General features: G+C 44.1%; 1 protein-coding gene across 1 annotated transcript in view; it reads right to left on the bottom strand.

Annotated features, from left to right (window-relative positions):
- LOC119391234 (uncharacterized) overlaps positions 1–14976 on the bottom strand; it is a 56977-nt gene extending 42001 nt beyond the window's left edge. The window contains exons 1-10 of the mRNA XM_049415201.1: positions 14879–14976; positions 11091–11187; positions 9960–10012; positions 8696–8792; positions 6346–6465; positions 5408–5496; positions 4435–4580; positions 2985–3100; positions 1219–1309; positions 321–478 (exon numbers count right to left, since the gene is read on the bottom strand). Of these exons, the coding sequence (XP_049271158.1) occupies positions 321–478; positions 1219–1309; positions 2985–3100; positions 4435–4580; positions 5408–5496; positions 6346–6465; positions 8696–8792; positions 9960–10012; positions 11091–11187; positions 14879–14931 (1020 nt within the window). The 5' untranslated portion in view covers positions 14932–14976. The remainder of the gene's footprint in view (positions 1–320; positions 479–1218; positions 1310–2984; positions 3101–4434; positions 4581–5407; positions 5497–6345; positions 6466–8695; positions 8793–9959; positions 10013–11090; positions 11188–14878) is intronic.
- Between the last annotated feature and the right edge of the window lie 1879 nt (positions 14977–16855).

Below are 16855 nucleotides of genomic sequence, written 5' to 3'. Positions count from 1 at the left end.
ATGCTATAAGGAGCTCCGCTCCTAATACACTTAGAAATCCGTGACGTCACGCGGAGAGATTTCGGCGCGAAATTTAAAAATGAAACTTTGAACTTTGTTTTCTCGTGTATTAATAAACCTATGATGGCCAAATTAGCAACATTAGAGTTCTCAGAGCACAATTTATCGATCTAAACCGATTCATTGTTTCTCTTTAGTGTCCCTTTAACTGTGAGGGCGATGATAGCTTGCAGGAATTATCAAACTTATCAAACAGCCGTATCTGCCATACAGTCCGTACTTGTCTGTTGCAGGGCATCAGCATTGCATTCATTTCATACCTTTGCGAGTGCCTTGTCTACCTCTGCAATGACTCTGTCTTGACAGTCAGGATTAAGGGCCAGGTAGTAAGTGGTAGCAGCGAGGGTGGTCGAGACGCTCTCTACTCCAGCAACGAAGAACACTATACCCTGGGCTGTTATTTCATCCAACGACATTTCTGAAAAACGTGTTTCCAATCACATTGAGTGCTTTGTTTTTCTTTTTACTTCCCATACAGCAAGCAACTGTATGCTTTAACAATACTATACAATCAGGAGTAGAAGTGCATAAGCATAAATGAACAACCTAAAGTAAAAGGTACCACTTGCTAACTACCCACTTCCTTGAAAAGACATGAGCGCCGATACAATGTTGCGCTTTAGCGCAGCTCAAGGGGAAAAAAGGCATCCTAGTAGAATGAAGGGCAAGCGAGAAAAGGCGGAGCGATAAAGAAAAACCAGTATAGGACTGGTGCCACCGCGCTTTTGAACTCTGCTTACAGAAACGCAAGTCCTATCGAATCTCACGATGAACTGTTTATTCAAAGATTACAGTCTTACTGGGGCAAAAAAAGAAAAACCTGAAGCTGGGTATTCCTATCTTGAAAACAAATCCCGCACATTGTAGTACATTTGAGCCACAATACATTCATTAGACTTCATGTGCACTATGCATAATTATTCAGGACTTATGCCTGTAGCACGTACTAAGCTTCAGCATACTTCAACAGCGTTACGATTGTTATTCACCAGCCCTGGAAATTGTTAATCTGAAGAAGACACTACGGGCAGGACAATGAACGACGGTCGCTATTTCAAGAGACTGGGATTTTTCAAGCCTACTGCAGGTTTCCATGGGACATCGCCTCCTTTATGCAAATGCTGCTGCGTGCAATATGTAGAGGCAGACAACACTTACTCTTTATTTCAGATCTGTCAGATTTGTTCTCTGTTTCGTATTCCCAGTTGTAGTCGGCGTTCATAAACACCTGAAGAAAGTCGTCTTCTTCCTGCAAAGTGATAGGCTAGATAGTTAAGAGACCATGCCGATGTGTCCACTTATGATCAGACAAGACAAACAAACTTCCCGTATCACACTAGCGCACTCATGCAAAAAAAGAAAGACCTATTGGAGGCTATGTGCTTGAAATTGCGCACCTGTGCCTAGACGTAAATGCCGCGGTGCTTTACATACTGTCCCAACCTATCCCAACCTACGGGGACTGTCCCAACCTATCAACAAGTTTTCCTGAGGCCCTGCGGGAGTAGTGGTGGCTAGCACTGCTCAGCTCGCAGGTCGAATACCGAAAATGGGCTATCTAGCAGGCCAGGGAGGCTATATGGAGACAAGGTCGCCTCGCATCTACCTGTGCGGTTTAGCCCGGACCACAAACATGCCGGATCTTGTAATAAAGTATATTCACTCACTCACTCACTCACTCACTCACTCACTCACTCACTCACTCACTCACTCACTCACTCACTCACTCACTCACTCACTCACTCACTCACTCACTCACTCACTCACTCACTCACTCACTCACTCACTCACTCACTCACTCACTCACTCACTCACTCACTCACTCACTCGTATTTTTTATCTCCTTTTCCTTCTCTTTCCATTGCCCATTACCTTATCCCCAGTGCATGGCAGCAAGCAGGACGCTCGTCTGTTTAACCTTCATGCTTTTCCTCTTCTTTCTCTCTCTCCCATCGAAGAAAAACGTGTTGTCTGCGATGGGAGAGAGACCTGATATGTTTCTGACACGACAGTTATTAAGTGCAGCGTCTGTGTATCGCGTCGAGAAATATTTCGGTGCGAGACAGTTAAGTATTTTTCATAGACTGATCCATGCGTTAAAGGGGCCCTGGAACAGTTTTTCGGCATGGTCAAAAAACGCTGCCGATTGGTAGTCGAGGCTCCCGAGAAATACGCTAGCCTAGCATTATAGCGCAGCACGCGGCCTGGAATTTACAATTAGTTCTCAAAGTCAGCTAAAAATCGTTCCCACTGCTCTCGACAAACGATGCCATAAACGGAAAGTCCACGGCCATTGGCTTATTTGAGCATGGTGAGCTGCATGGTTACCGCAGCCGCCGCGGGATGCCGCCATGTGCCCTCGCGAGCGCTCGCGATCTCTCTGAAAGTGAGCCGCGCGTTCGAAGAACCAAAAAAAGAAAAGAAAGTTCTCAAGGTCATGACGCGTGCTGACGAATGGACGCATTTTCTTGCCCCCTGGTCATTCCCCTCCCCCTGCGTAGCTCGCTCGTATGAGAGGAGAGAGAAAAGCGCTTGAAGTCTGCGACAAATCCCTGTAACGCTTTTCGTACTTGATGGATTCAAAAAAAATTTTTGCGGCAGTCGATTCGTGTTTTAATTCGTGTTTTCATAAGCCGTTTTGATGAAGGCATTCGGCAGTTACTTCGAAAAGTGTTGCAGGGTCCCTTTAAATAGAACGTTTCTACATAATAGTGGTCATTCAATCTACCCTATAGAGGGCTTCGTTAAAACTTCAAAAATGCTCGACTTCATATTTTTTGTCGCTAAGCTTGATGTACAATATCATGAACAGTTTACAAACAATTAAGGTTTTCTGTGAGGAGCGCTGTCGTTATAAGTCGGGCGAAAGTGCGCCAAAGGTGACGCATCATAGAGAATTTTTACTCAGTGGTTTTCAACTTTACCTTGTTCTTCGACTTCCTCTCTTCGATTAAGTGTGACACGAATGCCTTGAATACATCGGTGCTTGACTTCGGAGGATAATCAGGTTGTAGAGCCTTGTACAAAGTCGTCATGAGAACTGTGAAGAAGTTTCAGGTGAAGTTCCGACATTTTTATTGGTTCAGTGGACGATTCAGTATACCGAGCCTGTATAGTACAAGCCCGAAAATATTACTTTCTGTTTTTGCGAACCTGGTGAACTGCTGTGCAACAAACATACAATTCAAAAGTCTAGTCGGAAGTGCTTATCGAGGCACGAAGCTGCCATGCACACATGTATCTGTACTGTATATGACATGTGTTGAGAATAACCCGACTCTCAATCTAAACAATCCATTTCGAATCAAAGAAATATTGCCTTACATGATTTCTAAGAATTTTAGCGCCACTTCGACAGCCAGTAAGTAAAATGCTAGGAAGCGTTTAGTGATTGCGAACATGTTCTTTTTGCTACATCAATGCATATATTACAGCCTTAGACGAGTCATGGCCACGAGCGGCGCTGAGTAACACTACCAGTTTTAAAGGCACAGATATACCCGATAAAGTGGACGGGAGGATGACCGCCGCCGTAGCTCAATTGGTAGAGCACCGGACGCGTTATTCGAAGGTTGTAGGTTCGGTCCCTGCCGGTGCCAAGTTATCTTTGCATCCGCTTTAATTTCTTCACATTTATATCACACATACTACAAATAACATCCCCTATACTTTGCTTGGGTTGATTGTCTGTTAGTTCTCAACTCCGTCATTATTGGGACATAATGACATCAGTAGAAAATCTGACGGATGGATAGATGAAAGAACGCTATTAAGGTCTAATACGTCACGCTAGTTTCCTAGCCCGAAGACGGCCGCTCCCACCTTGGGACCGAAAGACCTAGCCGTGCCCTGAGAATATTCGATGCACTCACATAATAATTAGCAAAAACTGCCTTTCGATGTATACAGGAACATGCGTATATTTTACATTCGTCGGATAACAATGCATCGGGGCGGGTGCACGATATTTTCCTTTGCAAGCACAGACGTACGGTCTCATAGTAGGAAAAGATTAAGCTCTTATTTCTACCCTGAAATGCTAACTGCGATGTTCAGTCATGCCACCCTCTCAGCGTTGTCGATGATTCTGTAAAATGATTCTGTAAAAATGGGGTCGATTTCTTCCAGCGATGCAGGATTATACAAAAACGCTATGCGCGATAAATATCCACATACTGTGGCAGCGGTTTGGCGCCATTCTCGGTGATCGATAAGATCATTGTGCGCCAACCAGTGCGGATCACGGAGTTTGTATACGAAAACAAAGTGTCTAAAAATGTGTTTCGTGCTGTCGAGTTAGCGATAGTTGTGTTGATACTTATCTGGTAGTACATGCGCCTGTGTTAGAGTGTAAAAAAAAAAGCTGTAACTCACACAACATCACGACTCTCCAGCCACTGGGACCCATATAGATAGCTTCAAGACATTTCATAAGGGGATGGTCCCGGTCGTTCTCGCTATCCATGTCGACACTGTAGTTCAGAGCAGCTGTGATGTCGAGGGACGTGTTGCTGGCGAGCCTGTAAACAAAGATCCTTCATGACTCTTTATGAAAAATTTGTCGGCTCAAATGTCGCGTCTCTTTTGCATCGCGATTCTTGTTTTTTTTTTTTTGCGCACTTGCGTAGTAGCGTTGATCTGCCTGTGGCGTTTACTTATGTGTACGTTTTCCGAAATAAATTTTAATCCGTGTTTTCCGGAATAATTTTTAGTTGTAAATCAGCGCTTGTCTGTGTCTCCACTTCGTACATCGTTAATATTTTGTTCGCACTGTTAATCTCTTGGGCAGTGGGGTGCCAACCAGCCGAAACCTTCACATTCAAACCAGAGTGTTTTCAAAGACTAAAGAGATCCTCACAATTCGGACAAGCACGCGTTTCATCGTGCGTGTAAAATGCCTTTACTCTCTTAATATGAACCTGATACGAGTTTCAAACAGGGAAATACTTTGTTCGCAGTGCGCTTACTGAACTCGAACAATATACGTTAGTAAACTGAAGGTGGAATACGTTTGTGTAACTGTAAACCTCAATGGGCACGCAGAAAATTGCTAATCCTATACAGTATATAAAGGGCCACATGACGCTGAGCATCTTTATTTAGCTGTATTATGCTATAAAGTGCTGATTTTGGCAGCTGTGGACTATTAGATACTTCTCAATGTCATACACAGATCAGCCGTTCTACGCGTGATTCAGCTCTCATTTCACATTTATTTCAAGAAATTACTTGTTTGCTTTGCTGACATGATGACTTGTTTATTCGAATACCAGGGAAATGAATTCCCTTTTCTAAGAGGCATGTACACCAGAGTAACGAAGGCTCGCACAGAAAGCTGAAAACTCACTCGAAGAAGTCTACAGGTTTGTTTTTGGTTGCCGCATCCACGATTCGTGATGTCATCCTTCCAGCAATGGGTTTCATCTTGGCCAAAATCTGTGATTGTGATTGAAGAAGGCGTAGAGAAACATAGCTCCAAATCAACAGAACAAGGCAACGTCTTGAGATAGAGGGACGACAATTATTATTATTATTATTATTATTATTATTATTATTATTATTATTATTATTATTATTATTATTATTATTATTATTATTATTATTATTATTATTATCGTTGCTGTTGTTGTTTGGTGTATAAGCTGTCGTGTGTTGAAACCTGATATATTGTAGTTCAAGTCAACGCAGTTTAAGGCGATGAATATTTATAAGTGCGCGCCGCGCTAAGGTGTGTCATGAAACCGTAAATATGGACGCGCACTCTCAAAAACGTCTTACGCTAGACTTATTTGTAAGACCAAATAACTTGCAATCCCGAAGAGCGCACGCGCGCGCACGCACGCACGCAGGCACGCGCACACACACGCACGCACACACACACACACACACACACACACACACACACACACACACACACACACACACACACACACACACACACACACACACACACACACACACACACACACACACACACACACACACACACACACACACACACACTTTCACTCACTCACACACACACACTTACACGAAGAAATTTATTTGTGAAATTGGCCCCTATTATTCATAACAAGCAGCTAGCCGCACGCAGAACGTGGCAAAGGCGCACGCTATTTTAAGCGTTAGCCCTCACACCAGGAACAAATCGATTTGCGAGTCGAAACCGTAACCTCTGTTAGGCTACTCTCCGGAATGCGCACAATGTACAGAAACATCAAAGTAATGAAATGTTTGAGCAATGCCCTACCATGTGGAAAATTTTAGCCTTGCATATCTACTTACCGTCTTCAACCTGGTTGCGGTGAGAGCAGGCGTGAAGATTGCTCGCGCTTTCTTCCATTCATCCCCAGAAAGGTTCAGGATGGACTTCTTCCACACGTCACTTCCCACGGTCTGAGACAGCTGCAGCGAGTAAAGGGCGCACCATACATAGTCCGAAAGAATGAATTATTATTACATTCTCAGACGAACAGGTTGCATTTGAACTTTTTTTTTTATCAGAATGGGGTGGTGGTGGTGGTGCTGGTGTTGAAGCAAGCGGCGTTAGACTGACATACATAGCTGGCAATTGTTTCACCCGAGCATCTCTTGCTTAAGAGGTGTGTGCGACCAAATAATGCGGGCATATTACTCTTTAAACCAACACTCTTGCCGTGTATCTAATGTATATGTAATAGATTTATAAAGCAGCATTGTTTTTACGTTGCACATGCACGCTGACACTTCTCTTTAAAATACAGACGCGTCGGTGAAGGAGTACATTCTTGTTTACTGACTATTCAAGTGTAATGTGCTGCTTTATATGTTGCTGTTGAATCACAATGTATCGAAACCGGAATCCAAAACAGTTCAATTTCTTCGAGGTCCCCTCCAGATGTTTCCCTACACTCTCACTGTTACGCTGCTTACCTGTGCAAGACGTACACGTGGTATCTGAAGCCGAGTATTTTTTCTTCGTGATTTGTTTAGCGGCGTTTGAGTGATTATTATTATTATTATTTATTGATTGATTGATTTATTTGATTTCGATAAGCAAGCACACAAGGACACAGAGGAAATATAGATAGAGCAGGCTGACAACTGCCACCTAGTGGGTCACAACGCCTGCCTACGCCTTCGGAAAGGGGCAGGATAGAGGAAAGGAAGTTAGGAGGAAAGAATGAGACGAAGACTTTCAGCACTTGACGACGACACGTTTACTTCTCGTTTTTAGGCAACCTTTTAAACTAACGATTTCTTCTAGTTTTCTTCTCTCCCAGCGCTTTGAAATCGGAAGTCTTCATCACCACAATTCGCTCTCTCACAAGCGCCCTCTAGCAAAAAACAAAATCTTAGGGCACTGGCCCACCTGGTCTTCAATGCGAGTCGTTCTGGGGGCATTGTTGGGGATTCTTCAAAAAACCCAACTGAATTATAAATTGTGACTGCTCACTGACAATGTTAGTGTGTCGTACTTGGACGGTGCTATTGTCAGGACTTTGCAGTGTCGTCACATACTCTTCTTGTCTTCGATTTTTTTACACCACTTTCCCCTTCCAAAATACAGGGTAGCAAACCGTAGGCTTCGTCTGGGTAACTTTTCTGTCTATCCTTTATCAGTTTCTCTCTCTCTGTCTTGAACGCACAGGTAAATACCAAGAAAATCTGACAGCTGCCCACCACGGTACCCTAATGGCTAACAGATGATACAAATATGACCACGTGTACGGAAGCAGCCGTGACACGGCAAAGCTGAATTTCCATGTTCAGTGTCTGAAGTGGTCGGCGCTTGATGTGATTATATTTCTTTTAGTGAGGTTCATTAAGGCTGGTATTGTCTTCCTGAATGCATCGCTCAGAGCTCACACATACGCCTTGGCTTAAATTGCATGGGCTCCGGAGTAAATGTGCACTGCAGCGGTGCGTGCAGTCTGTTTTGTCGACAACAAAATATTTAGCTGAATATAAGTACTAAATTATTTTTTACAGCGACGATGTATAGTCCCCCTGGGCAGAAAAAAAAACGCGCGGGCAATAAATGCGTGGGCAAAAAAAAAGGCGTCGTGCTCAGACGCTCTGTTTCGTGGGTGCAGCTAGATTCTAAATTTAATAGACGTTCTCGACGCCGCTCCTTGTATGCGCTCAGCGTAAGCGACGAAGGTACAATGCTCTCAACCGTTTCAAGGGTGTAGATCGTAAATTTAGTAGAAGTTCTTCCCCAGAGTCCGCTCTAAAGTTCAACAATATTCGCTTCAACCCACGGACTTTCGAACGTCTCCCGGACGAGGGGGAGATAGACGAAGACAACGTCGAGAGGTTGATGGACGTCGACGGCTTGAATGACCCAAAGCAATGCGTCATGGCTATAAACTCGTCGAGTCAGACGGTTGTGTACAATGAAATATGCATGGCCTGTCAGCAAAATCGGACGCACTTCTTAGCCATCGCTCCCGGTAAATGTCAGACGCCAATCTCACTTATGTACGATTCTAATGCGGAAAACCATTCAAGCGACGTGGCAATGGGTCGATTCAAGTGACGTCGTTCTGGGTGCCGTTTACAACTTCGCTGTCCAACCACCTTCACAGCGTGGATTGGGGCCATAATGTTTTTAGAGCGGGAAACAACATTCAACTGTTTCTTCAGCACTTACCGATCTGTCCGAAAAGTTCCTGAATTTCGTCACCAGGATCTCGCGCAAGATATCTGCATCACCAACCACTAGAGTTGGCACTGTGCCCTGGTAGGAGCTGCAAGAAATCGGTCATATTGTTTTCCTCATTCTCTTACAGTGTACATAAGCAAATAGTGAATAGCATAAATTTTGTTTACCTGAACTCTAAAGGAATGCGGTGTATGAGAAGGCAACGTAAGCATACATTCGCTACGGCACCTGCGCAAATTTTGTCGAATGGTTTGACCATGCACGTTACGTCACTCCTTGTAGGCGAGCTGCCACTAACCGTATTTTACGATTCCTTCGCATTCATTAGCATTTACGGAAATTCGACGACTTCTTTCCTGCCCTACTAAGTGAAACTTCGTATCAATATTGCAGTTATGCTTCTCGAAACTATCGTGACACTAGTTTTTATTGCAATAGCAATTATGTGAACACTCCGGGCAAATATTTGTCATTGTCGTCCCCGTGGTGTTCCTGACATACTTATGCATATACATAGTATTTCTATATGCGTGTCATATACGCGCAACTTAGAAGCTATATTATTAACGAGAAAGTTCCATGCACAGACTATGTTTTTTTGTGGCTCTCACTGAACTGCTCTTCAGGAGTGTCAACAATTCCAGTGCGCGGAGAATAATCATTCAATGATTCATTTACACTGTGCGCACTTGACCGTAGATCTCATCAGACAATTTAAAATTGAAAAATTATAAAAATGGCCCCATCCCTCCCCCCACCCCCTTAGAATAAGAAAGGAACGAAATTTCAATAACGCCAGTTCCACAGCTTTTCCCTAGGCAGTGCAGCGGCACCATCGCTGTCAATAAGGCATCGACCCGGCGCCCTAAATCTTCCAAACACATCAGAAATTTTGACGCATGTTGGGATACTGTTCCAGCAGTTCAAGTTCTGTGTTGTCTCGTTCCCTTGTCATGGGCCCGTGCGCGCACGCCTTACTTCTACATTCAAGTACAACGCTGAAACTCGCTTTCGCTGTCAAAGCCTTTGTTTTATGCCGAATTCTTGATAAGTGTAAAACGTTCGTGAAATATGTATTGAAAGTTAAGCGAAAAATATACGTTGAGTGTGGTTAGAATAACAGTTCTGGAAAACAACGCCTTTCCCTCGATCGAAGACGATAGAAGCGTACTTGAAACGTTTACACAGAGGGTCACATGTTACTGTGACGACAGCGCTGGCAACGATAGAAAACATCGTTACACCTACTTACGCGTACACACGACCATGTCGCCTATAGGCACTGCGGAGTACCTCGTTGAGTGGCTGCAACAAAGGCGCAATAAACGCTGCATACAAAGTGATATCGCATTGACGTGGACGCGACAAACTAATTTACTGGTTAATGCTGGTGAGCTATACTGGAAGTACAGCATAAGCTCTTATGCTGTAGGTACCATGATAATAGGGAAGAATGTTTATGTAGTTCTTTTTATGAAGAGTATACACGATCGTTTCCTTTTTTTTTTTGCGTGCTTATGAAGATGCAACATACGGCTTTATGACAATGGCGCGATGTGCATGGCACATCACGCTATTGTCGTTCTAAAACCGTGTATGCGAAACGTACTTGTACAAAGAACTTCAAGAAGCTGTTTTCTTTCCCTACATACGGCACAATACCGGAACGACGTTCCCGCCTACATCGCTATGTTAGCACCGTAATGAGCCATTGCTTATCATGTTAACTGTGAACTGCTGCTTCTTTCTGCCCATCCCCATGCAATAGCCTTCTGAGACCCTTGAGCTAATGAATACATAAATACGAGTGGTGTAAATGTATCTTCGAATGTGCTGTCCTACTTGATCACAAGACCTTTATTTTGAATTACTGTGCGTCATTTCAACCTAGTTATATTAAACACAAATGTCTCCCAGCGTCTCACAGTAATTACCCTGCACACAATACCGCCAGTAGTTTGTGTCAAGTGATTGATTATTGACAAAAATTATTTATCATCTTGACCAGTGAGTGGAAAACAGTAGACATATGAGCTAGTACTGCAGCAATATATCACAATTGTCTATAAGCTGTTATCTTCGTAACACAGCACTTAAGTGGGGTGTTTTGTTATGGCGTATTGTCAATTATTTGTTATAGCTAGGTCGCATGCCGTAAAATTAGACTTTATCCTTTAAATTGAATGAATATACAGATACAGGCACGTAGCCAGGATTTTTTTTCGGGGGGGGGGGGGGGGGGGCAAGGCCTAATTGTTCGAAAGAAAGCCTTTCCATGGCAAAAAGAAAAAAAAAGTTGCCGGGAAGAAAGCTGGACGAATTTCGGGGGGGGGGGGCCGGGCCCCCCCCCCCCCCCCCCTTGCCTACGTGCCTGTACAGATACCTTGGTGTAGATGTCGTAGGCGAAGCGCATGTACTGCCAGAAGGTAAGATGTGCTATTCCCTTGCCATGCCAGAACGTGAAGATCCGTCGTGCCCACCTAAAACAGGCAGAAAAAAGAAAATGACTTTAAAAAAAGTACGCGAGCGCGACACAACGCATGAAATGTTCTTTTAGCATACCACGCCTTCGAATGGTAGACTAGTATTATGGGCGAACGCTGAAGTACCGAAGGGACAGCAAAGGACGCACCGTGCATAACCAATCCCTCTCTGAGCACTAGATTTTTGTTCTGTGCATTTTTAACTTCTGTTTCGATCTTGTGGCGGTCACTACGGTAACAGCGGGTCCATCTATGCCTAGCATAAATTGCCAGTAACATTGAGTCAGCTGCGTAGAACTACTCCAAGAGTTATTCAAAACATGCGGACAACGTTACCGTGTGCGGCGTGAGGTAAATGTGGGAAAGTTGATTGCGTACTTTTGTGAACCTGATTCTTCAGTTACCAATTTCACGTACATCGCCATTAAGGAAATTGCTGAGAAAGAAGAGAATTGTTCTAAAAGCAGCGAAATATTGCTTCTTAGAGCACCGTATCGTATGTCAAGAAAACAATTACATGCCTGCTCAGTGTGGGTGGCCCAATATGCAATACTATGCAACACATTTTGCCTGTGTATTTCGTGTGTAGCATAAGAAACATATCTCGCCATGTATTTATCGGAGAATAAATGAGGCGTACATCTGTAGTGATTCCAAGAGATGGCAAACGCGTGAGGGGGAGACAGAAAATTAGGTGGGTAGATGAGATTAAGAAGTTTGTAGGTATAACGTGGCAGCAGAAAGCACAGGACCGGGTTGATTGGCGGAACATGGGAGAGGCCTTTGCCCTGCAGTGGGCGTAGACAGGCTGATGATGATGATGATATCTGTAGTGAAGCGTAGGAGGTGATTAACTTATTTCCATGCCCTTTGAGACGCCGATTTGTAAAAGAGATATTAAACATACTTGGTGCGTAACATGAAGCGGCTATATGACGCTATCAGGCCACATGCTTCTCAGAACTCGAAAGTGAGAATTATCGACGCTTAATGGAAGCAGCACTGAGTGCTTAAAGAATTACACTGAGATCCCGCACCGAGTCCTGCAATCTTCAGCGTGAACATTGTCTTGTGCGCCACTGTAAATGGGCAACTACTCCACTATACAACAGTGTGCTTTGACGCAAATGGCAAGCTTAACCAGGCAGGTTACCTGGTTGTAACCTGATGTCATTGAGGAGAGAGAGAGAAATGTTTTAATGAAAAGCTAGAGATGTTTGCCTGGCTATTCGCCTGCCATGCTACTCCAGGTGCTCCAGGGTGATGATTATGATATATACACTGATAACCACACACACATACGTGGACTACACTGTTTACAAAGTTTCGGTCAGGCTTGTGGCCCGCAAGAAAGTCAGCAGCGCTTTCGTGGCGCGTAACGCACAGGTGCTGTTTTGCCATGGGCCCAGAATGTGCCGCAGTTCTAAACACGAGTCCTGTTGAAGGTGCAAGGCCGCCTTCAGAGATCGTCTTTCTGTTGCGTATCGCCTGCATTCGCAGAGAACGTATTTCAGGTCTTCTAGGACGTTACATTGAGAGGAGTTATATGACATACCGAGCATTGTCGCAGCAGTAATTCACCAGCAGTGCCGTTTCATGTACCATGTAGGGGACACTGGCTTTGATGGGTGCTTGTGATGACCAGCTGTGTGTTGTTATATACGAACTGATGTGCGAGTCCGTGTGCTGTGGCTAGAACTTGGGCAGTGTGTCTGTGAACCTTCTATTGCAAAGTCAACTCCTGCAAGCGAAGTGTCCATCGCCATGTCATTTTCCTTTTTGTCTCAGTCTGTTGTATGTTCTTTCCTTACTTGTTAAATTCTGGTATTCGGTAACCACCTTTTATCATTTTTCTTGCGCTGCAGAACTTGTAGAAATGGAGTAGCCGAGGTAATATAAACATGTACCTCTAAAGCCACTTGGAGCAGTACAAAACATAATAGAGCAGACTAGATTATGTACTCTGCGTTTCCAGATGTTTTGGAATATGGCGAATGTCAACAGGTAAAGCTCCTCTTAGTGCGTTCCTCGATATCATAGTTTGCGCCACTATAGTGCGGCACACCCAAAGCTGCTAGCGGTGGTTCTTGTCATTGAAACTTTCCGGTATACGTTGTAGAAACCAGCGTGAAATTTCAGCTGTGCTACAACATTTGACTAGCGTGCTGAGCGGTACCAACATATCATCCCTTCTTTTAAACACTTCTTGTTTAAACCTTTCTATCTATTTTATTTCTGTGTCCTTCACGTGCACTTGTGTTTCTTTCATTTGCTGCGCGTACTTTTGTCTCGAATACCGCAACCATGTCCCCAATATCCAGATGCCAGAGGCCTAACTAAGTTTCCATGTAACAAGAGCGGTGCATCAAAGTTTGTTGACGCAACACAATGAAGACGGCGCCGGTTCTGGTTTCCCCTTTCATGCCGTGGCTCGCAAAGCAGCGCCATAGTAGGGCGAGAAAGCTACCCTTCTTCTCATACTGAACCTCGGCTGCATCATTCGGGTCGTCTGGCCTTGAGACGCAATTCCTGGGACGTCTACTTGTCGCCAACGTTACAGCGACCGCAGGCGCTTTAGCAACCCTTCAGTATCTGCCCATGTCCTTGACTTCCCGATTCGGTTTTAGTTATTCCTTTAGTTGAATTATCACAGCAGTGGATGATTTTTTGCGATAAAATTTTGAAAGCAAAGTCCCTTTTAGAGTACTTATTGATCTGTTTGTCTATCTAGACCGAGCCTCCTGCGCCGTGCTTTCGTTCTGGTCGTTTTAATAACGATTTGATTAGTTAGGTACACATCGGAACGTGCATGCATGCAAGAACATTTCGATGCATGCATGTGCGACATTTCATGACATTTCATGACATGATGAGCGACATTTCATGACATGAATGACATAGTGTGCATGAATCTATATCATGACATGAATAGCATACGTAGTGAAGTAGCCATGGTCGTGGTCGAAGCCGCCGTGGTCCTGATCGGGGCGGTATGCACGAAGCTCACGTGCCGTGTGTAATGCGCACGTCAAAGAACTCAGAATCGTCGACACGTCTCCGGTCTAACTTACTACGACGTGCTAGATCGTGATTCCATCGCACAGAACCCGGCAACGTAATTTCGCCAGAGAATTTATTTTGAGAGTGGTCTTACTTTCCAGCTTAAGGAGAGTCCTGTTAGTAAGTTTCTAAGGGATTTTATCAGCGATCGCATGGTCGTAGAAGCAAGAATCTGGAGCTGTGCCCAGCTCGCTCCAAAAATAAACGTTTTAACGGGGGATATGACGAGAGTATCTTATCGGAACAGACGTTCAACGTCCTAGATAAGCAAAAGTCGCCGTCGCTATTATACTGCCCATGCATTATTATTCAACCGATTCTGGCGCAAAATATTATATCCCCAAGGTATATTCCAACAGGCTCTGTAATATCCGAAGATTTAGACTTACAGAAAGCGTTCTACTAAATAACAAATACTTTTAATTTGGTAATCATCTTGTTTTAGTACGGAAATCATTACCTTACGACATCATTTTTCGCTATGTTTACTCGTCATCGCTGGCTCAAAAGCAAGGCGTCGTTTTGCATAGCGTGATATATGGCTACAAGTGCATACAAGTATATTTTTTTGCCAGGAATTTGTCACCAGAGCAGCCATTAATGATAATGACAACGAAATTGTACATACCAAAACAGTAGCGTGGACAGGATCGCGAGAAGCGCGACGAATGTGGACAGCATTGTATAGTTGACCTCCGAAGCCCTTGAGCACGGAACAATGCCTCGTTTAAACGTAATGATCAAAATCTAGTTTTTCTACGTCGTTGCACGCTGTCTCACGAAATTCTGTCTCTTGCTGTTCGCACTTACGTGATCGGCGTCGTTGGCAAGATAAATACAAAGGGTGGCGTTCGTGTCGCGGAGCGCCACTGATTGAGCGCTGCGTTTCTCCTTCCACATGAATCGCCGGCGAGGCTGCTGCGCGGCAGGCCCTTTGTGGGGCGTTGCAACGAAACTCGCCAAGTGATAGATGATAATGCGAGTGACGCGATATACGGCTGTGGGCTTCTGCATTTATATTAATTTTATCCCAAAGTAGCTTATCGGAACGACCAAGTTTCCATATAAATGCAGCAAATCTGGTGATATGTCTCACGTGTAGCATTGTGCGATATCAGTCTTATTGCGAACTAACGTAGCTTCGTATATATACGAAGCTACGTGCACTTCGTATATTGCCACGCCCACTTCTTGTTTTATTTTGATGTATTCGGGTTTGACCAGCAAGGACGGTTATCAACGCTCGACGCTGTCCGCGAAGCAGTGTTCGAGAAGCTTCGCGATTGTAGTAGATCGTTTAGTTAAGATTGCGCGCCGCACGCGAATATTCCAGCTTTGTCGAGAGATAACGCCGCCACCAGCGATATCGCTGGAAAGTTCTATAGCGCCTGTATAAAAGCCAACGCGCTTGACCGCTTGTCAGTTGATCGACGGTCGACGCTCTGTTCGCCGCTATCAGTGTATTGCTGTAGTTGACCTTCAGTTTCCCGGCCACATGTTCGGCCAAATAAAGAGTTTCATCTCCGACGTGCTGACTGCTGCCCTCGTCGACGTCACGACCACGTGACAATATATACAAAGTGCACACTTTTTTTTTAAAACGATAATCTTTCTTGGAATAGTTGAACGCAGAAATTTTGGTCTGTCCGTCTGTCTGTCTGTCACACTATTCAGCCACCCGGCCAAAGTTTTAGCACTTGCTGAACGCCCAGCCATCTTGAACTGGTAGCTGCGTTCATACTTGTGAATATTGTCGATCAAAAAGCAAATATTACGCATATCTGAGGCGCAACATCAATACCTAAATATTTGGTGGTGTGTTCCTTTACTGAAAATACATAGATACGTAATTCTAAAGACCCTAGTGTTTCTTAGGCTGCGCTGAAAATGCGACGCTATGCACGAAAAAACCCACTGCCGATGATATGGTGCTGCCATCTGGCAGTGGCCCTGGGAACAGCATCACGGATGGCCGCGGGTGAGACCAGGACTCATGGAGTACGCACGGCCGGTAGAAGACTATCATCTTTTGACGACATTTGCAGCGAAGCACGCAGATACGCGGCCAATTTTTTTAGGAACATGCAGGGGCATGCCAGTTCATTCCCATAATGTCATTTATATAACGTTTTGGACCTCTACAGATGTAAGCTAAAGTTCCTCAATAAGCACATCGGCGTTAACCTTTCATTCAGCAGATCCTACGCACGTCGCTCTTGTCACTGTTGCGTAGCATCAATAATTTTACTTGATGCTTGTTTACAGAAGCGTCCATAAATTTTGCCCTTACATTTGATTCATGTTATTGTTTAGAAACTTAGGTTACTGTTTAGGAATATATACTCAAATTGCATTTTAAATTCGTTTGATATACAATCTTACTCCCATCATGTATTGTGCATTACTGTTGGCCTGTCGTTCCACATACAAGTTTCATATACCTAGTTTAAAACATATACATAAAGAGAAATATTAATGCTAATGTGCATTTGATGGTGCAGAGATATAATCATTATGTACAGGTGTATGAATATAAAATTAGGCCTTGTTTCATGTATTACATGCGGTCGATTCCACGAAAGATCGAAATAGGGTGCATATTTGA

Source organism: Rhipicephalus sanguineus, chromosome 4, assembly GCF_013339695.2.
Source record: "Rhipicephalus sanguineus isolate Rsan-2018 chromosome 4, BIME_Rsan_1.4, whole genome shotgun sequence".
NCBI classification, from domain to species: domain Eukaryota; kingdom Metazoa; phylum Arthropoda; class Arachnida; order Ixodida; family Ixodidae; genus Rhipicephalus; species Rhipicephalus sanguineus.
Note: the sequence above shows the minus strand (reverse complement) of the source record. Positions and strands in the feature narration are given on the sequence as shown.